This window comes from Urocampus carinirostris, chromosome 3 (assembly GCF_059441175.1).
Source record: "Urocampus carinirostris isolate Australia breed hairy pipefish chromosome 3, RoL_Ucar_1.0, whole genome shotgun sequence".
NCBI lineage: Eukaryota > Metazoa > Chordata > Actinopteri > Syngnathiformes > Syngnathidae > Urocampus > Urocampus carinirostris.
In genome coordinates, this window is record NC_142351.1 from 35,432,625 (window position 1) to 35,456,830 (window position 24,206).

The following is a 24,206-nucleotide window of genomic DNA, read 5'->3' on the forward strand; positions in this document are numbered from 1 at the left end:
ATAGAAAAATCAGGTCGTTTACAAGTCATTTAGCACCCGGGTCTCCACAACAAGTGGTGAGCAGTTCATTGGAAAGGGGGCTCCGTTACAACACCCTGAATTTTGGGCTCAGTTCCAACACCCTGAATGTTTACCTCAAATCATAAAGCTAACCGAGGCTATAAGTTCGTTGAAAGTCTCTTGGGGCGGCAGTAGCTCAGGAGGTAGAGCGATCGTTTTAGGATTAAGGGATCCCAGTTCGAATCCCGGCTTGTCCGTGTTACATGCCGAAGTGTCCTTGGCTAAGACACTGAACCCCCAATACCCCCAATAAGCAGGTTAGCAGCCTTACATGGCTGCACAGATCATGGCTGCTATTGGGAAATGTGAAGCACAATGTAAAGCGCTTTGGGAGGTCATTGACTTGAAAAGCGCTATATAAATGCAGATCATTTCATTTCATCTTATAAATTATTCAATACACTACCATACAATACAATCACCTTAGTTGTGATTACCTTCCTTCCATACTGGTTTCAGACATTAGATTTTCAAAGTCCCTGACAATTTCTTGTGTTAACAATAGAGTAATACAAGTCAAACATTGATTATTTGTGTGTGTGCCACACTAAATCAGTGATAATTTTAAGGATTCCTATTTATATTTTACTGGATAAATGGGGCAACAGAAAAAAATCTTGCTGTGTAGTTTCGCTTCATATTTTCAGAGAATGTTCTTTATTTTTTTTTCAGTTGTTTTTTACATGTCATATTACTTTGCATAAAATATTTTGATTTACTTTATTTCACCATCGTTTGACTTTTTTACACAAATGTCTGAGAATGTTATGTTCTCACCGTATAGAGGGTTGGCATTTATAACATTTCACAAACACTCATTTTCCTACTGTATATATTCTGTCAGCACTCCATATGCCTTTTATAATCACCTTAAACAGCATGACCTCGGATAATCGCACTACTAAATGAAAGGTTGTTTTTCCTCTCCACACCCTTGTAAACCCACTACATATTTTTGGTCTCTTAACAATCTCCTAGCTGATGGCAATCAACAGCATCTTCATCTTTGACTTGTTCAGATTTGGATAGCATCCAGATTGTGTTGCAATCACGCATGGCCATCAGATAACGCATACAACTACACTATTGTATTTGTAGTAGATATGTGTGCCAAGAGGTCTGTCCAGTCAGAGGACTAGAGGTCAGATGCATTATCTTTCCTCCATCCTTGTTGGGAGCCATCCGGTTCAGACACCGTCATGTTTGAGATAATGGTCTTGGATCAGTATCAGAACCCGAAAGCGTCTAAATGTTTCAGCTGCCTTGTAGTGCCAAATGGAAAGCAAGGGTAGTTTCCAAGAAACAATACTTTATAATGTTGATTTGATTCTAGGGGGTTCCCTTGCATGTGCTCTGTACTGTCCCAATTGGCATTATGAATTATGGATGGAATGAAATGAACGTTAAAGTTTACATTGTTGGTACTATATAGTAAAAAAATCTAGGGACATTTTAAAAGGGTGCATTTTGTTGGGCGCACAAAGTAAAGCCATTTCAAAAAAACAATAAAGAAGAGTGATACTTTTGATTGTGTTACTGTAATGCAGGATAAAATGCATTTGGGTCCGTGAAATATCTTGATAGCACATGTTCAATAACATCAATAATAAATAATGAAATGGCATTTTCTATTGTTTTTATTTTTTACCTTATGTTAATCATTTCACAGTACTCTTTCATAAGTTACTAAAGTCTGTCTCCAAGCAAAACAATAATTAAGGTATTTATATTGCACTCAATGAACTCATTTTTTAAAAATTCCAAAAATATCAATGTAGACTATTGTCATATTCAATAGGAGGAAGTCTGTATTTATAACTTTGAATTTGCCCATGCGTTCCTTGCAGTGCTGTTGCAGTGTTTTACTGATGCTGGCCCTTGTTTTTCCTCTCTTCTCGATTTAAAAAAAAAAGAATATTCTACATTTCGAGCACTAAAAGAACAACAGAAAAATCTGACTAATATTTATAGTATTTCTCAGAAGTTTAGCCGGGTACAAAGAAAACTTTAGTTATGATTTCATTTATTTCAGGTTTTTATGTAACATAATTACCAACATTTTGATTCTGCAAGGTGGCTTTGATCATGAATTAAATGAATATAGTTGCATTCCTCAAGACAACGACATATTGAGGTCAAATATCACTCTTTGTCCCTTTAGAAAGATTAAATATTAAAATGAATTAAAGTATTCCAAACATTTTCAATCCTGAAATCATGAATAATTGTTTCAGGAACATGTCATACAATGTGCACTAGCTTGTTAGGTGGTACACACCAAAGCTCAGAAGCAGCACAAAGCTTGAGAGCAAATACAAACGACTTCCCTGTTGATGAAATGGATAAATCAATTGAGAAGGCACGGTAGAACTTTCTTGAGATATTGTGTGTTGAGCCAATCAGTTACTTTCTGTCGCTCCTAGTCTCTAATAGAGCGGCCATATTAATGTGTGCAACTGAGACATTGCTCAACAGATGTCTCGTTTTCTCTCTCTTGGGAGATGCGGTCATCATATTGCTACCTTTTTCTTGCCGCATGTGTGTTAAAGAAAAGAACAGGTCGATGGGGTCTTGTCCCCTCCTTTCTGAAACGGTTCATTGGACTGTGACGCTAATCCCTGGGGACCCTCTTCACTGTGGTGACCCCTTGACACACACTCACACACACACACACAAACACGTGCACACAAGCGCAGGGAAACATCCTCATCCATCATACTCACACAGTGTCAATGCTGCAGGAAGGTGGCCTCCTGGGTGACGCCTGATAGCCAATCAGGGGACTTGCCTCATCTCTGACATCATTGTGGTCAGGACATCTCCTTGCTGATAGGAAGTAATTTTAAATTGGGCCGACATCAAACAGATGATCCGATGGCTTTGCCGTGCTTGCACATAAAACGAGGGTCTTAAACTCATTTTATCTCGGGTGCCACAAATGTAGAAAAAACTTTCTCCCGGGGGTGAACCAAGTGAAAATGGCAAAAATATTGTCCTCAGCTGGAGTGTAAAGGGTCTTTTCAGTTACTCACAAATTAAGTATGATTTAGGGATAAAATATTGAAATATAAAATATTCAAAACATTGTACGCCTGCATTGCTGGGCTTGGCGTTGCTGGGCTTGGCGTTGCTGGGCATGGCGTTGCTGGGCATTCCACTTGGGTGAAGTGGTGCCATCGTTTGATGAAAGAGTGCCAGGGAGCCACTGGGGAGCCCCAAACAGCCGCATGCAGCTCCAAAGCCAACTATACAGAGATCCCACAGTTTTCGCAGTAAATTAAAACCGGAACAAATTTTAAATGAGTCGATGTTCGGCAGATGCAGGCTGCATGACGAAGGCGAAGGACTCAAACTTCTTCAGCGAGATGCAGGGGAACACAGAGCAGGTGCCCGGTCACAATATAATATGAAAGACACTATGATATGACTTGGCCAATCAGCTTTAGAAATTTCAATTCAAAGGGTGCCTGCCAATCGGCCTGAATCTTAGCTTTTCCTCAATGGTGCGGGAAGCATCTGTTGTTTTTTTTTTATTCAAACTTTTTTAAATATAGATTTTTACTGCAAAGCAGTGAACTAGTGATAATTGCAGCACAAAGTAGTTAGGGGGCTCTGTATGTGATAGCATTTGTTTCAATATTTCTGTTAGAACTGTTGGGGGTACCTTGGCACAGCTAAAGACACTAACTGAGGCCTAAAGTACAAGCATGTAAATTTCAATAAAAATTGCTTCAACCGTTTCGGAGCCTATAAGTCATATTCAATCACAAATTACGTGGTCATAGTTTGAAAAGTGGAGTCCCTGTCTCTAGTTTAAATTTTCAATACCTATACTTTAATAGACATGATGAAATTCTATGACACAAATTATCTAACGAATGTGAGGCGTCACAAGACCAAGGAGAGACGAGATTTTTAAGAATTGAAAGAAAAAAAATTAGGTTCTCATCAAAATATGTTTTCCATTAATAAGAATCAAAGAAAGGACCTGTCTCTAAAGTGTAAATGTAAACCATATATACTTTCACGCAAAAAGTGAGGTCTTCGAAGACCAAGACGTAAACAGAAAAATGGCGGACGATGACTCTTATGCTGGTAGGGCGATAGAGTGGTTGTTTCAAAACAAAACTCAAACACTAAGCTCAAGTGGAAAATTCTGTGACAAGACGCTTTTGTCCAAACTGTTTCTAACAGGAACGTTTATCGTCCAAGCTTATTCCCTACCTACAAAATAAAGCTAAACAATAACTATCAACTTGTTTAATACATCAAGAAGTCAAGTGAATGTAACCAAATAAATGAATACATATGCGATTTAACTTCTCACGACTAAACTAATGAATATGTTGAAAAATACTACAATAAAAAAGATCGTTATGAAACAAGACATCACACATCAATGAGGATAAATAGGCAATGACAAATTTCAATATTGTAACAAACGTGAGCGTGGTTTTGAATTTGGAACGTGAACCGAACTCAACTCTGTTGGTGGCTTACCTTCAAAACTTTTGATCAGAGTGTCAATGTTTTTGCCCTGTGGCTAATGTAAAACATCCTCCGCAACTAAGAGTGTGCATACTGACTTCACCACGCCAGAGGGTAAGATTAACTTTGCTGTGTAGTTGAACTGGGTGTCCTGAGCTGAATGTGTATTGGCGCATATACGTTGACCATGCGGAAAAGAGTCGAGCTGAATGACGACTCCCTTGTAGCAGCGCTCCGACTGCCTCTTCAGGTCGGGTCTTATCTCCCACTTTAATATATGAGTCAATTGCTCCCATGAAGACCACCTTGCTTCTTTTCTTCTTCTTCCCCCTCACTTCACCTCTTTTCATATTCTGCTCTCCCACTGGTTTACCTGCACCCTCCTTTTAAATCTGTGATGTTTCCTCCAAGACGTTTTGTATCACTTTGAAGTGCTACGAACTATTTTGTTCACTGTTTTATCAATGTGTGGTCGGGGAACAATGCCGTTTTGATGGCAATCAAAATAACCAGGGGTCTCAAACTCCATTTTCATGGGGGCCACCAAGGCTAGGGTCTCAGTAAGGGTGAGCCAAATCAAGTTATCCACAAACGTATGTTAGAACATTTTTTTACACAAATAAAAATAAAGAAACATGAAAAACTCATTTGAAACCAAACCAATCAATCAGTGATACATGAATCCAAAATTTGCGTGGGCTGCATACATTAAAGGGACAGCGTGTTTTATTTGACCTCTAGATGCCGTTGTGTTGTTTAGTGTAACTGGAAACAACTGCCAAAAAGTACAAAGAAGAATACAAACTTTAGAGATTCAAAGTGACCAAACTGGACCATTTTTCTCCTCATATTTGTCCAGCCTTTTGTAAAGAAAAAGAAAAAGGAAAGGGAGATGAGAATGAAAAAAAAGATGAAAGTAAGGACAAGAGGAAGAAGATAAAAGAAAAACATAGAAAAAATAGAGTAAAGAACAAAAAGGAAAGTCGGGGAAAAGGAGAAAAAAAAGAAAACATCTAGAAAAAAGGAAAGAAAAGTGGAAAAATAGAAAAAGAACAATTAAAAGAAGAAAAAAGGAGAAAAAGAAGGAAAGGAAAAAATGGTAAAAACTGGATGAAGAGAAGAACAAAGAAAAAATGAACATGATTAAATAGCAAAGAAGAAATGAAAAACAAAAAGCAATAAAAAATAAGGAAAGATGAAAAATTGTAAAAAGAAAACATGATAAAAAAGAAAAGAAAAATAATGCCCGCCAATCATCTTAGCTCCCTTTAGATGAGCCCCACAATATGTAAAATAAATACAAATTCCTTCACCTATAAGTATTTCAAAAAGTACACGTTTACATCATAGTTCATGTAATATTTGTATATCGTAGTTCATGCTATTTTTTCACTCTGTATAAAATTTTTAATAAATGTTTTGACCACTTGGAAGTTGGAGATTAGCCCCTAAAAGTCCCTCAGGCAATCACCAGTCTTATATTGTCAGGACATATCAGTTTGTTTATAAGTGTGTTTGCATCTAGCTCGCGGGAATTTGGTTCCTTAATTGGAACAGATGCTTGAACATGCTCCTTTAACGTTAACAATTGCTGCTACTTCAGACTCCGTACTTTACCGTCGAGCACACTATTCGGGCCCATACACACCCGCACAGGGCCCCTTTTTTTCTTGTTTTTATTAGCGCTGCAAGGCATTGTGGCAATGCATCCCTGTTCCATCCCCACCTGTGAATACTTCTGACTTGAACAGCCAGCCGTCCTTTTTGACAATCTGCTTCACTCCAGCTACCACATCGATTTCTTCTTATTCCTTTTTTTTCTTGTCTTCCTCTACTCTCCATCAAAATACCAGCTATCAGCCAGGATAAACCTCTTACAAAAGTTGGCCATTACAATGCCTGTCTATTTATTCTGAGGACAGTTATTTTGCAGAGTGAAAGAGAACAATCCATTATTCATTGACTTTTGTGGGCATTCCGCAAAGGAAACTATTGAATAACAGTCAAGACAAATTGCTAACTTTGTCACTATAGATTAAAAAAATACTACACTTACATACTTTGTATATACATGTAAATTATTCCTTCAATAGTAAATCGATTATCTACATGCATTTGGCACACTGTTGAGAACTATGTTTATAATCATGTTTTTAATATAGAGATTTTGGCTAAATAGTTGTTAAATCCAAATGAGACATGTTTTATAAATGTTGTGAGAATGTTACAAACCAAACCAGGAACTGAATCATAATGGGCTCATTAAGAAATATAATATTCAGTTCAAGAAAGACAGGTTTCTTGCTTTGCATTAACAGTCATGTGATTATCATGTGCATCTAAATTAAAAGGAGGTTTTGCAATAAGATTGACAAATACACATGCAATACATTTTATTTTCGTGAATAAACAGTAACTGGTAAAGTGATCAAGATGCATTCAATATTGCATGTTTACATTTGATCATTCAATGGAATAGTTTACATAAAAATATTAATGACAGCCATTGTTTGTTGTCCAATACACATTTTTCTTTGTTTATCTTCAATATTTTGAATCATAGACTCTACACTGGGCTTAAGATCAATCAGTTGACTCCGTTTTTAATGCACACATTTTAGATGAGATTATTGTGTTTTAGATGTCAATAAAATCCTTTATTACATATCCATCCATCCATCCATCCATTACCTGCACCGCTTATCCTCCGTAGGGTTGCGGGGGTGCTGGAGCCCATCCCAGCCATCTTCGGGCAGTGGGCAGGGGACGTGCTAAACTGGTTGCCAGCCAGTTGCAGGGCACACAGGGACAGGCAACTCACTCGCTCATTCACACCTAGCTATCTCTGTGAAAAAGATAAAATCCTCTACCAAGACCGACAATCTTAATTTTTATCAGAGTCCTTTTTTTTTTGCATTTCACATCAGGCTTTAACTTAACTGATACAGTGGTGGAGCTTAGAGTTCGTGTGAAATCATGTATCCTCCTTGCGAACCTGGTGCCTGCAAACATCCATTATCTGCACTGCGTATCCTCAGTAGGGTTGCGGGGGCGCTGGAGCCCATCCCAGCTATCTTCGGGCAGTGGGCAGGTGACGCCCTAAACTGGTTGCCAGCCAAACGCAGGGAACACAGGGATAGGCAACTCTCTCGCTCATTCAGACCCAGGGACAATTTGGAGCGGCCAATAAACCTGACATGCATGTTTTTGGAATGTGGGAGGAAACCGGAGTGCTCGGAGGAAACCCACACAAACACGAGGAGAACATGCAAACTCCACACAGGAAGGTTCGATCTCGTGACCTAAGAACTGTGCTGCACACGCGCTAACCATTGCGCCGCCGAGCTGCTCACAAATCACAAGAATATTTTTTTTTATGTGTGTGAGAAACAAAGTTCTGTGTTTCCTATCAAATGTGAATCTGTATTTATCAGTGACATGCAGTGAAGTCTGTGTCTGGTGAGGTCCAATCAGATTTACACATATATGAACTTGTTTTATATACATCATTTGGTTGGCAGAGCAAGAAAGCAATGCATAGACTGTAGTGTAAGAAACGAGTTTTAAAGTCTTATCTTGACATATAAATTAAGTATATGTACTGAATAAATATAGGCAAGAGGTAATTCTCCATTGTGGAAACATTTCCATGGACAAAAATACTGAGGTCTTCAATTGCTTTTAGCATGCCAATCACTAATTCTATTGTTGGGGGCTGAGGTGAGCGCTAAATCAGATCCCTTGGTCTCACTATCACCCTCTGCCACGAGGCAAATGATTTATGTGCCTCACTCTGCATCTGCAATACATTGCATGCTGATTTCAGATCAGTGGAGGGTGTAATTGAGGCCTGTGCAAAGCTTTGAGACATTTTGTGACTTACCAATTGTATTAACATTCATAAAACAATGTGTTAACCGCGATTAAAAAAAATAACCTAGAAAATGATTTAACACTAAATAAATGTAACCATTTAAAACATTTTTCATTTTATACTTTCATGATTACAGTTGAGGCACTGCCCTCCCTGACTGCACGTCACCAGTATTGTTTTCAACTGATGTGTTTGTGTATTTCATCAATTATGAATATAGCTACATTACTGAAGAACTGCACTTAAAACAGTTTAGAAATCCCGATCTGCATTGCCACTGAGGGGCTCGACCTATTTTTCAGTCACATCTCATCTTCTTTTTTCTTTATTTTCATATGTCCAGGAGTGTCCCCAAATCCTACCCTCCACTCAGATCTATATCCCCGCGGGAGTGACGAGGCCAATCACGCTCCTGGCACAGAACCTTCCCCAGCCGCAATCTGGCCAGAGGAACTACGAGTGTATTTTTCACATCCAAGGGAACATGCTCAGCATCCCAGCACTGAGGTTCAACAGCACCAGCATCCAGTGTCAGAAAAGCACGGTAAGCCACAGGAGCACATGCAGTCGTCATGTGAACCAGGCCATGATCCACAAAGTATTCCATCCTGATAGACAGTGTTGGGCACATTACTGAAAAAATGGAATTAGGTATAGTTACTAGTTCCATCCATATATCTATCATCTGCACCGCTTATCTTCAGTAGGGTCACGGGGTTGCAGGAGCCCCTCCCAGCTATCTTCGTGTCACGAGGGCGGACCAGAACGGAGGCAGGAGGCAGGAAGGATGAACTCATTCGCGTTAACGATCCTTACTTTTATTTAGCAAAATAAAAGTCGTCCAACACTCAGGGACAAAACAAACAAAAACAGGCTTACAGGCAAACAGGAACTAAGACTAGGGATACCAACAAAACAGGCTTTAACTCAGAACGGGCAAACACAGGATTCCTCTGAATCAAACAAAACAGGACAGAGCAAAACAGAACAGAAAATGCAAATGAACCAGCCCCGCAATACCCACAACCCACCCTTAAGTAGCACACACGCAAATTAGCTGATCTACTACAGTCGGTGCCCAGGGGGCGGGGCCAGCCGTTCGCCACGGCGACCATGCTACACACGACACTTCGGGCTGTGGGCAGGGGACACCCTGAACTGGTTGCCAGACAGTCGCAGGGCACACAGAAACAAACAACTCCAGACAGAAACCGACAACTCACTCACTCATTCACACCTAGGGACAGTTTGAACTGGCTAAAATTACCTGACATGCATGTTTTTGGAATGCGGGAGGAAACAGGATTGCTTAGAGGAAACCCACGCAAGCACTGGGAGAACATGCAAACTCCATGTGTGAAAGATAAAAGCTGGATTTGAACCCATGACTTCACAACTGTGCCGCAGACGCGCTAACCACTCAGCTTCTGTGCCGCCCTAATTAATAGTTAATACATTTAAAACTTAATTACATTACGCCTCAGATTGCTGACCCCCGAAAGTAGCGTGTTAATGATGTGTTGCCTACCTTTCCCTACTGAAAACACACAACCAAATATGCTCATACAAATAAACTCCCGATTTCAGTATTCTGTTTCACAGATGTAAATACAGCTTGGATGCTAAATGCAAGTACATAACTTTAGGAGAACATCTCCATTATGAAATTTCAGTGCCCTCAAATTCTGTGCTCGATACAGCTCTACCATAACTGTATTCAGTTGTACTTTGTAGGTGTATACAAACCTGCTGGTAACGAATGGTGTGTTATGATCGTGTACGAAGGAGTGACAGTTAAGACAGTAAGAAGAGTAAAGTTAGTGTGTTATGCGTTCCTTTGTATAATAACACTGATAATTAATGTTAGATTCCGTATTGCTGTGGAATTTAGGGACCGTTTTCTTCTGTAAGAGTCACAGATTATACAAATCAAGGTCATGCATTTTATAGTTGGTTTCCCCTTTTTTAAGAGTCCTTGACAAAGTTACTAAAACACTTAAGTAGTTGTCATTGATTGAGTGGATCAGCGTTTCTCTTTGTCTAGAATGACAAAAAAAATTGTCCGATCTCGTCTAATATAATGATAACACACTTTCAATTCGTATAACGTTGACTACTATTGAGTATCTGTTCAAGTGATTTGCAGAGTAAGTGTGATATATTTTTGTTTGTAACAGAGGGCGGTAACATGGTCCCATTTCCCCTGTGTTTATTTTGTGCCGAATTGCTTTTTTACTGATGTGGTCGCAAACAGTCCACTATAAGATAATAATAATAACAAAAATAATAATAATAACAATAATAATAATGATAACAGAAATCTATCTATCTATCTATCTATCTATCTATCTATCTATCTATCTATCTATCTATCTATCTATCTATCTATCTATCCATCTATCTATATTGCCATACCTCAAAGTAAGGGCAGTTTTAGTCATTCTATTTTTGTATAGTTTTTATTAACAATGAATCGGGTAATTTAGTAGAATGTATTTCTATTCTATATATTTCTATATTGTATAGTAAAGTTAAAAGTAGAAATGTCTGCCATCTGTTTTGTCACATATTATTTGTAAATGTTCAATATAATTTTTTATGATTAGTAAGATGAGAATAATAATACTTAACATTAGCAAAATAATGTACCGATGGGATATTTTAAATGTTTGCTTTAGTTATTCAATTATTATTATTTGCAAAGGTCTTCTTTAACATTATCTTCAATTATTTGCTAATACCACCTCCAGAGTCACACTTTCCAGTACAAAACATGTTTCAGTTTCATAGCAAAATGTCATATGTTGTATTATTATTATTATCATTATTCATATTAGTATATATTATATCATACTGTATACACTATTGTTTCAAAGTTTGGGGTCACACAGAGAATTTTGTGTTTTCCATGAAAAGTCACATTTGTTTATTATTCAAATGAGTTGCAAAATTAATAAAAAGGTATAGTCGAGACATTAAGAAGGTTAGAAATACTGATTTTTGTTTGAAAAATAATAATAATTATATCCTTAAAACTTCACTTTTGTCAAAGAATTAAATTACCCAAACGACCCCAAACTTTGTTTTTCACATTTACTCATTTTCCAGTTGTGTGCTTCAACTTTTTTTTCATGATCAAAACAGTCTTCCCTGGCTAATAAAAGATTGAGATCACTTGCTGTTCCATTGACACATTTCAAAGAAATGCTGTGTTGCAGCTGCAAGATGCGTGTGTGCGTTTGCGAGTATGGCTAATAGCTTTGACGTTTAAATGCCAACCTCCCTCTTTCTGTGCATTTCCACTTCTCCATCAAGGCTTTTAGTCAAACTGTCATGCTCAACGAGAAATACGCTTCAAGTTGATTTCCTGCGCTCTGATTGGGGTGTGAAGCATACACAACCCCAATTAGGAGATATTAATGCCATGTTTGGGTAGTGGAGAGCCAATCCTTGCATTAAGCTTGGAGTGTGGCAGCTGTCTTTTCTTACGCTTGTCAATTTTTTTTGCCAGCTAAATGAACTCCTGCTAAGATCTGGAGCGTGTGTCTCATTTACAGCACTTGCACTTTTCGATTTCTTTTTCCTTTTTCCTATTCATCTCTTTCAAGCTTACATTATAGTGAGTGCATTTATCATGGCTTTTCTAATGGATTTGATTTCGTAAAAGTAATGCTACTGTTTGTTATTATTAGACAAGTATGCCCCTTTTATACTGTATTGCTTTTGTTCACAAACCTAGTGTAATGTGTTCTGAACCCCCGATACTCATATAAAGTCATTAAGACAACAAACTACTATATTAGAAATACTGCTTGTATGTAATATACGTACATGTAGAGCAGCTAAATCTTATGCGCCCTGGTCATCCTGGAAGGGGGATTAGGTTTTTATTTTCCCCGTGCTGAGGTTTTGAGTTTCCTTGCCAGCATGTTGGTTTAAGATCAGGGGATGGTTTCATTGTAACCTGTGCAGTCCTTTGAGACATTTTGTGATTAAGGGCTATACAAATGTGGCTTGACTTGACTTGTCAACCTAATTTTCACGGAGGGCCACATCAGTGTTATGCCAGTCCCCAAAGGGCCTTATGTAACTTATAAATGTAACTAAATATAATCAAATGATACGTAAAATAAATATAAATACTATTTAATGTAAAATAATTCATTACACACATTTACATTGGCAAAGAAAAAATGTTGCTTTACAGATATAATGTCCATTACCTTGTGAGTGTTAAAGTAGTCAGGCATTGTGGCAAATGTAGTGGATAAGTTATTTCTGTTTTTAATATTGGACACCTGCGAAAGGAGATTGTTCGTTGTTTTGACTACTACGCACCGTTTACATCATAGTCACTATCAGCCAATCATGTTGCTGTTCTTTGATTTCCACACTTTGTAGGGTGGATATGCTTTTTTAACCTCGGACATTTACAGTGGCTTGTGAAACAATTTGCCTCCCTTGAACTTTTTAACTTTTTGCCACATTTCAGACTTCAAACATAAAGATATAAAACTGTTATTTCTTGTGAAGCATCAACAATAAGTGGGACACAATCACGAAGTGGGAAACACTTATTGGATATTTTAGATTTTTTTTAACAACTAAAAACAAAAAAGTGGGTGTGCAAAATTATTCAGCCCCTGTACTTTCAGTGCAGCAAACTCTGTCCAGAAGTTCAGTGAGGATCTCTGAATGATTCATTGTTGATCTAAATGAATAACGATGTTGTCCCACTTAATGTTGATGCTTCACAAGAAATTACAGTTTTATATCTTTATGTTTTAAGTCTGAAATGTGGCAAAAGGTCACAAAGTTAAAGGGGGCCATATAGTTTCGCAAGCCACTGTAATAAAAATAAGGGGCTCAGGTTAAGGCTTTTAGAAAAGGTTAGAATTTCTTTTCGGATGTTTGAGTCCTCTCCTGTTCTTGCAAGTTCAAAATCAATTGATGTGTTCTCTCCTTTTTTTGATACGCGATATATAAGATTAAATAACATTATAAATGAAAATACATGTAGAGAAAAAATGAAAAGTTTTTCACCTTTATTGTCACTTGACTTGAGCTGGTCGAGTAGAGTAGTCTTTAATGAGTCGTTGCGGCCATGTAACTTAGCAAGGATAGTGATTCATGTGCCTTCTTCATGTTTCTTGATAATCACAAGCTTCTTTCCATGACTATCACATCTTTTCTTTCCTTTTTAACATCTCATTATCTTCTTTTGAGAAAGAGCTTTTTTTTTAATTTGCTTTGATGGACGCACTTTGTAAAGAAAAAAAAGGATAATTGTTCAATTTATTATTCATATGCTGATTCAATCCCTATTTAGTCCTCACCAATATTAAAATTACATATGCATTTGTATTTTATTTAAGATTAATTAAATAGCAGTAAGGCCGTGCACAATCAAATCATAACACTATACAAATCGAATTGCTGGGTTCACAAAGACCTAACCCTATTGAAGAATAGAAGAATAGAATTTACTTTTATTGTAACCATGCACACAGAACGAAATGTCGATACACCTGACTTGTACAGTTAAACTGTAGCAAGCCGACGCAGCCGCAGCCAAACAGGGCACAGCCATTTTAGTCATTAGGTGACCAAACCCCCCAATTCCAACCCCTTCATGCCGAGCGCCAAGCAGGGAGGCAATGAGTACCAATGTTGTAAGTCTTAGCTATGACTCGGCCGAGGCTTGAACCAGCGACCTCCCAGTCTCGGAGCAGGCGCCTTACCATCTAGGCTACCGAGCTGATATTGCTTGTGCTACCATGATTTACTACAATTTACAAATAATTTCATTGACCAAAGTGGCAATTTACTGATTTATGTCAAGCACAGTTTATTTCTCCGTGTATCAAGATCAACATCTGGGTCACGAGAAAAGACTGGAGTGAGAAGCTTGATGTTTTTATTACAATTACAACCCCCCCCACCCCCCCACCCCCCCATAATAATAATAATACTAATAATAATAATAATACTACTAATAATAATAATGAACACTATTTTGGGCTTGTGAGTACAGAGCAAGGCTTTGATGTTTCCAAATGTGCGCTTTCAAAATAGCTAACAATCATCATATACAAAACTGGCAGACTTCCCATAGCACTAGCTTTACATCAAGCCTTCATCCAGATTGAATCTTGGAGGTGGTTTGATCAAACTCAAGACCTCCCTCCCAATTGTTAATCAGAACACCACTTACGACTATTTAGAGTTAGTATAAGAACGCGATAAGTCTATATATTGTGGTAACTACTGAATAAAGTAATAAGTAAATAAGAACATTCGAATAAATGGATAATCAAAAGGTGCATTATTTCGACTGAATAATCAAATTGAAAAAAAAATGGCTATTGTGATTTAAAATAATAAAAATGATATAACTACAGAACTCACACAATTATGCAGTGACACATTTTTTAATTCTCTAAGAACAGCTAAAAATTTACCAAAATCATCACAGCTTAATGCAAAAGTAAAGTTTTTAAGTGTCAACTATGTTACAAATGATAACAAATATTTAAGTTTGCATTAGGCTTAGAAATTGCTCATGAGAGACACAAAGAAAATGAGCTGTTTGGAAAACAGATGCAGAGACTTTCTCAAAAGTACACTTTGGTTGTGGTTTAAACTATCCGGCAAAAAATTGACCTTTTAGTTGTCAAGAAGTCCACTTCCAAATTGAGAAACTCACAATGCACACTGCAAAATAAAACCAGCGGGTCAACCACCCCATGCACGGAATGCAAATTGGAATTCTTTCGACCCAATCGGACCTGTTGGGGTCCTCTATTCCTCGCTGTAGGAAACTTTGTCAGAAAACACTCAACAGAAACACGTATTGTAGTTTGCCTCCTTTTTCCGGTTTTGTTGTTTCGTTAAATTCTGTAGAGGACGGATTGCAGGTTGCACAAAACATATGATACTTTTAACATGCCCCAGTGCTTCAAGATAAAACACCAAAGTTTAAATTGAAGTTTCTTTATTCCTTCTTGTAGTGTACAGTAGATTCAATAATCCCTCTGTTATCATGGTCAATGTGGACCGTAACCCGTTGCGAAAAGTGAAAATTCTGCAAAGTAGTGCCACACCTTTTTAAAAGACCCGAAGAGTCAAATTTACCTGTAAATGACGTCATTATCAACTGAAATTGTACGACTGTAACTCAGGACCAACTATAGATCTACAAATAAAAACTGAACAAAAAATTGCAGTGGAATAAAAGGTTTATATTCTCATTATGTAAAAGTAGAACGAAATTGGAGGGCTTTTTTTCTCAGACAGTGATTTTGAGTAGCTGGCTAGCTGCACGCTAGAATTGGGTATTCTCAGCTTAAGCCAGGTCTCCCTGATTATTAAAATACAGCCGGCCCGAATGTAGAAGTTTCAACCGAGTCGTAGCTCCAGGTCTTCGGTTTAATGAGTAATGGACTTGGCCTTGGTCGGATAAAGGCTTGGCAGGGGTGACTCATGAAAGTTGTTAGCCAGGCCGTAGCCGTAGATTGTACCTAAAGCCTCGCAATTTCCTTCTCTCCTAATGCGGCCTCAGTCCTTTGCTGAACCCAATCACAATCCACGGAGAACCTGTTTTTGATCACCATTTGTTTGTGCTCCCCTGACTTTCCTTAGATTCTGCTGAAATAGTAGCTGTTGCTGTAGCCATGCTCTTAATTTTTGTTGTGTGTTTCGAGGGGGGTTTGTACACATTGATTTGTGTGCCCGCCCCACTGTTTCACTGACGGCATACACCACCCTATCACAGTCGCACACACAGACAATCACACCTACCCAGCACACAAAGCCCTCCCTAACCTGCCCCTGTGATAGCATTTGCTGTGTGCTGTCTGATCACACGATGCAAGATACGTCCATATCAATGACAATAAAAACAATGCAATTGAATTCAAAATCTGCGGAGCAGTGAACCAGTGATAGCTAAAGCGTAAAGTATCTAAGATTCTGCATGTATTTATTGCTCGTTGTAATTTAAAATATGTTTTTTTAATCGTGGGATGTAATGAAAGAAAATAGAGGGTCATTTGCTTTGTTTTTTTATCTATGTGCTTTTACACATTTATACACGCCATACAAGCACATCCATGCTTTCATGAGCCTCCAGTCAGGTGGGAATGTGATAGCATCCAATTAAGAAAGCTGTACATGAAACGATGATGAATTGCAGTGCTGCTGCCAAACATAAAGGTACACAAGCGCTTCCATGAGGGGCAGAGATAAGACCAAAAGAAGCATAGGATGACAGAGCAACCGAGACTGTGATGCAGGTATTTAAATGAGTAAAAACAGAAAAAAATGAAATGAATAAATGAATGTAAGCCAAAATATTCAACACGCCTGGTCTAGTGGGAAAGTGTCTGCGTTCTCACCACCAGTCCTTGGGTTAAGTTCCTGTTTCATTTAATGTTTGCTATTTTTTCTCAGCGAAACATATGAATGCATTGCATTAATATGTGCCCATACTCGCCATATAGTCCAGTGTGCATCATGTATGAAAACTACTGTGTATTCCGGACTATAAGTCACAATTCCTTCCAAAGTTTGGCCGGGGTGCGACTTATACTGTGGTGCAATTTATGTGCAAAATTATTAACACATATTTATATGTTTTTACATGGTATTTTCACACTAAACTATTTGTGTGAAATTTTTTGATGGATAGATAGATTGATAGATACTTTATTCATCCCCGTAGGGAAATTCGCACTTCCAGCAGTCTACCCTGTTGTTTATTAACAGATTACCATGATGCCCTAGGGGTGCTTGTAGCGGAGTGGATGACGTCACACGCCAGTCCAAAAGTTCGACATCACTGCGGCAGATGGAAATCTTTTTCTTTGTGTCCAGGGATACACCACCTCGTGTTAGCGAGTCCATCTCCTCTCTGATTCCCGTAGGCTTTCGTGTCTCTGTATAGCGACGCAGAAGCCGGATTGCTTCAGGTAGATCCGGGTGGCTACACGTTAGCGTCCGGATTGCTAAACGTGAGCCACGTTTCAGCAAAACACAGCAACTGCGCTCCCTGTGCGCTTTGATGTTCTCCACCAGCACTCGTTGATCTCATTTGGTAGTGAGTTCGCATTTACCATGATTGCGGATGGTACCGAAGACTTATAACGCCGCTAGCCGCTTAGCTATAACACATTATAACATTTTAACACATTATCTTATAATTCCGCATGTTATTTTAACACTAAACCTTATGTGTGAAATTATTTACATCCATTATCTGCACCACTTATCCTCAGTAGGGTCGCGAGGGTGCTGGAGCTCATCCCAGCTATATTTGGGCAGTGGGCAGGGTACAACTGAACTGGTTGCTGGCCAGTCGCAGGGCACACAAAGACAGACAACTCACCCGCTCATTCACACCCAGGGACAATTTGGACCGGCCAATTACCACAACATTTTTTGGAATGTGTGAGAAAACCCATGCAGGCATAGGGAGAACACAAAAACTCCAGACGGGGAGGTTGGGGTAGCTGGACTCGAACCCTGGGGCTGCGCACGAACCACCCAGCTGTCATGCCGCCCTGAAATTATTTACATATTACTATATTACTTCACATGTTATTATCACACTAAACCTTAAGTGTGAAATCATCAATACATTATTATATCATTTCACATTTTATTTTCACACTAAATCGTAAGACATTTCAGGTAAGTAAAAAAAAAACACAACTGAGTAATGCTGAACAAATATGGCACAGAAAACAAAATTATTCTGCAGCTAAAAAAGTGCAAATGGTAAAATATGCAGCCAAAAACAGCAACCGAGCAGCAGAAAGTTTGTAATTAGTGGAAGAAGAAGAAGCATCTACCTCCCAAGTTGTGGGTGTTGTCTAAAAGTGACAAAGATGATGAAGATTTCATTGGATTAAGTGATTTGATGTGAAACTGATAGTTAGGTAATCAAGTTCTTTATGCCAGAAATATCTGAATAACTCTAAATATGTTATGTTGTTACTGACATTACCAGGCATGTCAGCCAGGTAACGTTAATATACTGTACACTTTTATACCCTGTTGTTCTTAATTTTATTTCAATTTTAAGTCCCTTGATGCGGATAATACAGTATGTGTTATGCCGTTTTTTCTTATTTTTTTCAAATATATTCAGCTTGTGTTCCTATCATATGGGATAACAAAATAAAAAAAATAAATAAAATAAATATATATATATATATATATATATATATATATATATATATATATATATATATATATATATATATATATATATATATATATATATATATATATATAAATATATATATACTGGACTGTCTCAGAAAATTAGAATATTGTTATAAAGTTCTTTATTTTCTGTAATGCAATTAAAAAAACAAAAATGTCATACATTCTGGATTCATTACACATCAACTGAACTATTTCAAGCCTTTTATTATTTTAATATTGCTGAATTTGGCTTACAGCTTAAGAAAACTCAAAAATCCTATCTCAAAATATTAGAATATCATGAAAAAGTATACAAGTAGGCTATTCAACTAATCACCTGAATCATCTAATTAACTCGAAACACCTTGCGAGGGTTTCCTGAGCCTTAAAAACACTCCGCTTGGTTCAGTAAACTAAATCACAAGTATGGGGAAGACTGCTGTCCATAGGACCATCATTGATACCCTCCATCAGGAGGGTAAGACACAAAAGGAAAATTCTCAAAGAGCAGGCTGTTCACAGAGTGCAGTTTCAAAGCATATCCACAAAAAGTCTGTTGGAAGGGAAAAATGTGGCCGGAAACGCTGCGCAACCAAGAGAGATGACCGCAGCCTTAACAAAATTGTGACGAAGAGCCGCTTCCAGAATTTGGGGGAGCTTCAAAGACAGTGGGCTGAAGCTGGAGTCCAGGTATCAAAAGCCACAGTTCACAGACGTGTCCGGGAAATGGGCTACAATAGCCGTATTCCCATGGTCAAGCCACTTCTGAACTCAAGACAACGGAAGAAGCGTCTGACTTGGGCTATGGAGAAGAAGCACTGGACAGTTGCAGAGTGGTCCAAAGTCCTCTTTTCAGACGAAAGCAAGTTTTGAATTTCATTTGGGAGTCAAGGCGCCAGAGTCTGGAGAAAGGCTGGAGAAGAGCAAAATCCAAGTTGCTTGAAATCCAGTGTGAAGTTCCCACAGTCAGCAATGGTTTGGGGAGCCATGTCAGCTGCTGGTGTTGGTCCACTGTGTTTCATCAAGTCCAGAGTAAATGCAACTGTGTACCAAGAGATTTTAGAGCACTACATGCTTCCATCTGCTGAAAAGCTCTATGGAGATGAGGATTTCATTTTCCAGCATGATCTGGCACCTGCCCACAGTGCCAAAACCACCAGTAACTGGTGCACTGACCATGGCATCACTGTCCTTGATTGGCCTGCTAATTCCCCTGACCTGAACCCCATCGAGAATTTGTGGGGTATAGTTAAGAAGAAGATGAAAGACACCAGACCTACAAATGCAAATGAGCTGAAGGCCGCTATCGAAGCATCCTGGGCATCAATAACACCTCAGCAATGCCACAGGCTAAATGCCTCCATGCCACGCCGGATTGATGCAGTAATCCGTGCAAAAGGATTCCCAGCCAAGTACTGAGTGCATCAATGGACATTTTCAAATGTTTGATTTAGTTTTGCTGTTATAAAATTATTTTTTTACTTGGTCTGAGGAAGTATTCTAATATTTTGAGATAGGATTTTTGAGTATTTTTCAGCTGTAAGCCAAAATCAGCAATATTCAAATAATAAAAGGCTTGAAATAGTTCAGTTGATGTGTAATGAATCTATGTATGACATTTTTGTTTTTTTAATTGCATTACAGAAAATAAAGAACTTTATCACAATATTCTAATTTTCTGAGACAGTCCAGTATAAATATATATATATATATATATATATATATATATATATATATATATATATATATATATATATATATATATATTAAAATGTATTTTTATATAAAGCACTTAACAGTCTGTATATAGCATCATCATGATTGATAACCTGCATCTTGGTACTATTGTGTTCAGTATTCTCTGAGGAAAGCGTATGTATATTAATCACAGCAGGTTGCGTCTGGGGGAGTCACGTGCAATAAATCATTGCAAAAATTAGTTTGCTGTGGATGTTCCTCTGTTCATTCAATCTTTCTGTCTCGTCGTGCATTACTTAACCGCCGGCCAATGCTCAAAGCTCTAACCTGCGCTTCCGCAAGGGATCCATGCTTGATGTATGCAGGCGATGTTCACAGGAAAATCACAAATAGGCACACACACCTTGTTTGGATATTTCCTAGCCAGACGTAACCCACAAAGCATATGACTGATTCTTCACACGATCCCTCCCTAATCATGCAAAGTCGACGGAGACTGCGCTATCAGTAACAACTGCTGACCTGCTTTACATGATTTATTACACTCACGTTATCAAACACGTCCTTAGTATGTGTGTGAAAGAAAGCAAGCGAGAAAGCGTCAATTTCACTGTGAAGTACCTCTGCAGTCCTCAATAATTCATTCAATAATGAAAATATAGCAGAATAATAGAATTTCCTCAGGGAACAAATGTGAATTTGTCAGTTTCCTATGTGTTGCCTCGATAAACATATTATGTGGTAAAGGAAACAAAGTAAAAAATGCAATTTAGATTATTGCATTGTATTCCTTCCTTTTTTGAGACATGGTTACTTTTTTTCCATCAAGAAAATCTCGGGCCACACCGTCCGTCGGAAATATTAAGGAATTCCTGCCACTAATTTAATGTTCTTAAAAACTTAATTATCATGTTGCCTATATAGACAGCATCAAGTTTCTTTAATAACCATGGCTCAGGATGAAACAGGTTCTTCAATTTGGTGAATACATTTTCTGTATTTAATTATTGTTTTTTCTCTCTAGAAAATCATGAAAATAATACCTAAATTGAGGATTCAATTATCTGCCAGTGGAACCAAATGACGTTTTATTGTTTTTGTTTCCTTTTTTTATAGGCAAACAATGAAATGAATGAAATGAATGAAATGAATACCAGATTATAAAATACCTTACACAAACAAAACAGGCAAAAGTCTGCAGCATTCAGGATGAGGCAGGGATAAAGCTCACTTAAGAATAACAGATCACAAATAGAATGTCACAATACCGCTTTAAACTCTAGAACCACCGGACACAGGGATACCCCGAGGTCCTTTAGAATTCCGGCCCAGGGAAATGTGACGACTCCCTGAGAAGAAGCAGAGGCAGCAATGAACTCGCTCCAGGAATTGACAATATCTCATCAAAACTCAAAACAAATGGTGCTAACCAAACTATAGACATCTTGACACCAATTTGTAGAAATATTTGTCAAACAAGACAGTTGCCTTTTGCATGGTGAAAATCGCTACCAATTATGCCACCAACCTTTAACGATGCTCCAACTACAGAACCATCAGTCTCATCAGTCATGGAAGTAAAGTAATGCTAAAGGTCCTACTGAACGGATTGAAACCAGGAGGAAAGGATAACCAGAACATATTTTTAATCTGTGAATCATATGTGAAAACTTTTTTGTTGATTCCAAAAAGGCGTTTGACAGAGTATGGCAGGCCGCTTTATGGGCCACCATGCAGAATTACAAAATGGGCCAAAAAGTAGTTCAGACCATTGAATAACTATGCAAATGTCAGCAGTGGAGTACTAATCAATCGTACCCTCAAAGCGTGGTTTTAAACCACAGTCGGTGTGAGACAAGGCTTAATTCTCTCTCCAAGTTTATTCAACATCTTCCTGGAGAGGATGATTTCCGAAGCTCTGGAGCAACACGAAGGTACAGCCAGTATTGGTTGACACAATATCACTAACCTCTGCTTCGCTGATGATATTGCCAGATTTTAAAGAGATGTACAGGAACTTAAAGTTTTGTTCAATCGCCTGGACAAAGATTGTAATCAGCACAGAAAAAACAAAAGTAATGACCAACAATCGCAGAGGTTATCACCACAAACATTACCATTAACCCCAGAGAGCAAAAACCTCTCACCAAATTTAAATATATTGGAGCTTTCATATCAGAAGAGGGGTCACAACCAGAAATCATGGCCAGGAAAGCTCAAACACTGCAGAACTGGCCAGACTTAAACTCATCTGAAGGGACAAAAACAGCAGTCATGCAAGCACTGGTTACTTCCATTTTCCTTTACGCTTGCGAGACATGGACTCTCACAGCAAAACCCTGCATCGGACATGCGATGCTATAGGAAACTTCTAGGCATCAGCTATGTAGCCCGTGTGACAAACACAACTGTGCCCAACACCATCAGACGGTACATTGGACCATTCAAAGAGCTGTTGTCAGCTGTACGCAGACGGAAACTTTGTTGGTATGGTCACGTCACAAGACCATCAGGACTAACCAAGATAATTATCCAGGGCACAGTCCAAGGGGGCAGCAGGAGAGCAAGACCGAAAAAAAAGAACGGGCCGACAACATTAAGAAATTGACTGGTGCTAACTTTGCCACGACCCAAAAACAGAAACTGTAAACAGCGGGGAAAGCTGTCCAAAGTTGTGGCCTCATTGTTCCCCCATTGACCCATGTGTCTAAGGGATCCATGAACCGCAAATCAGCAGAATCACAAAATTTGCAAGAATCACATTTTGTTTGCTTTATTTTATTGTTTTTATTCTATATTGCTACCTTAAACAGCTTCATCAAACAAAGTAAGTAATTTAACATAATTCCCTGTACACTGACCCCACAATTATCTCAGCAACGTAACAAAAATACAAATATAACTAAGTCAACATGTCAACTATATCTTCCATTGTGCAACATTTTAAAAATGAAGTCAAAGTACTAACAATATAATGCAATAACCTTCAACAGTACACTAAAAAAAATCAACTGAGAGAGAAACAAATAAAACAAAAATATTGCACAGCGTTTTTAGAATAAAGTCAGGAGAGCAAATGAAGTGTGAACACAATTATATCAAACTTAAGAATCACAATGCATGCCTAACCCACTAACTACGTTTTCATTGTGATCATTGTAATAGGAACACAGTTTTGATCCCAAGAAAATAGTATTGCTCCGATCCAAGTACTACTGGCCCAGGATCGATAATATGGATATTTGGATCAAACCACTCACTCCAAGAGCAAACTCCCATCTAAAAACTGGCCTGGGGAAGAATGGTTGCCACCAGGCTGAACTTGCCTAGGGCACCGTCCACAGGGGATAGCACCTTGACAATCTAGGTGTTTAAGAGATCCATGAACCGTGAACAGTATTGAAAATATATATACAATATAGGTGACAATACACAGTGGCGGCTATCCTTCTACGGCAACTTTCACAGCAATTTAAATATTTTGTTTAATATATCTTATTTTAAGGCCACCAAGTATCAAGGGATTCCAATATACTCAAACTTGCTCACATTACTTTCATTACTTTAGATATGATGGGCGTACAAACGTAATAGGCATGAAAGACACAAAACAAAGGACAGATAGTCCCTCTGACCTAAAGCAGACCATGGACTGCTTGAAGTCTATTTTGAACGTGCTCTAGAGGTGTCTGCCAAGATGACTAATTACATGAGGGCAAGCCGTGAATACACACAAAGTCAGCTGTTTATCCCCTTCATCTCACAGCTGCTCTGCTGCAGTGAAAATAGTGATCTTAACCCACATTACGCAGGAACGTGCACTCCATAGCGACAATTCGCACTGCTGCATAGTAAATGAGCACGAAAGCAGATATGG

At 38.3% G+C, this 24,206-nt stretch overlaps 1 protein-coding gene across 2 annotated transcripts in view; it reads left to right on the top strand.

Annotated features, from left to right (window-relative positions):
- The window catches only part of LOC148369555 (plexin-A1-like), a 319,574-nt gene that overhangs the window by 203,682 nt on the left and 91,686 nt on the right, over positions 1-24,206 (top strand). For both annotated transcript variants that reach the window (XM_088331618.1, XM_088331619.1), the window contains exon 10: positions 8,766-8,966. In XM_088331618.1, the coding sequence (XP_088187744.1) occupies positions 8,766-8,966 (201 nt within the window). The remainder of the gene's footprint in view (positions 1-8,765; positions 8,967-24,206) is intronic.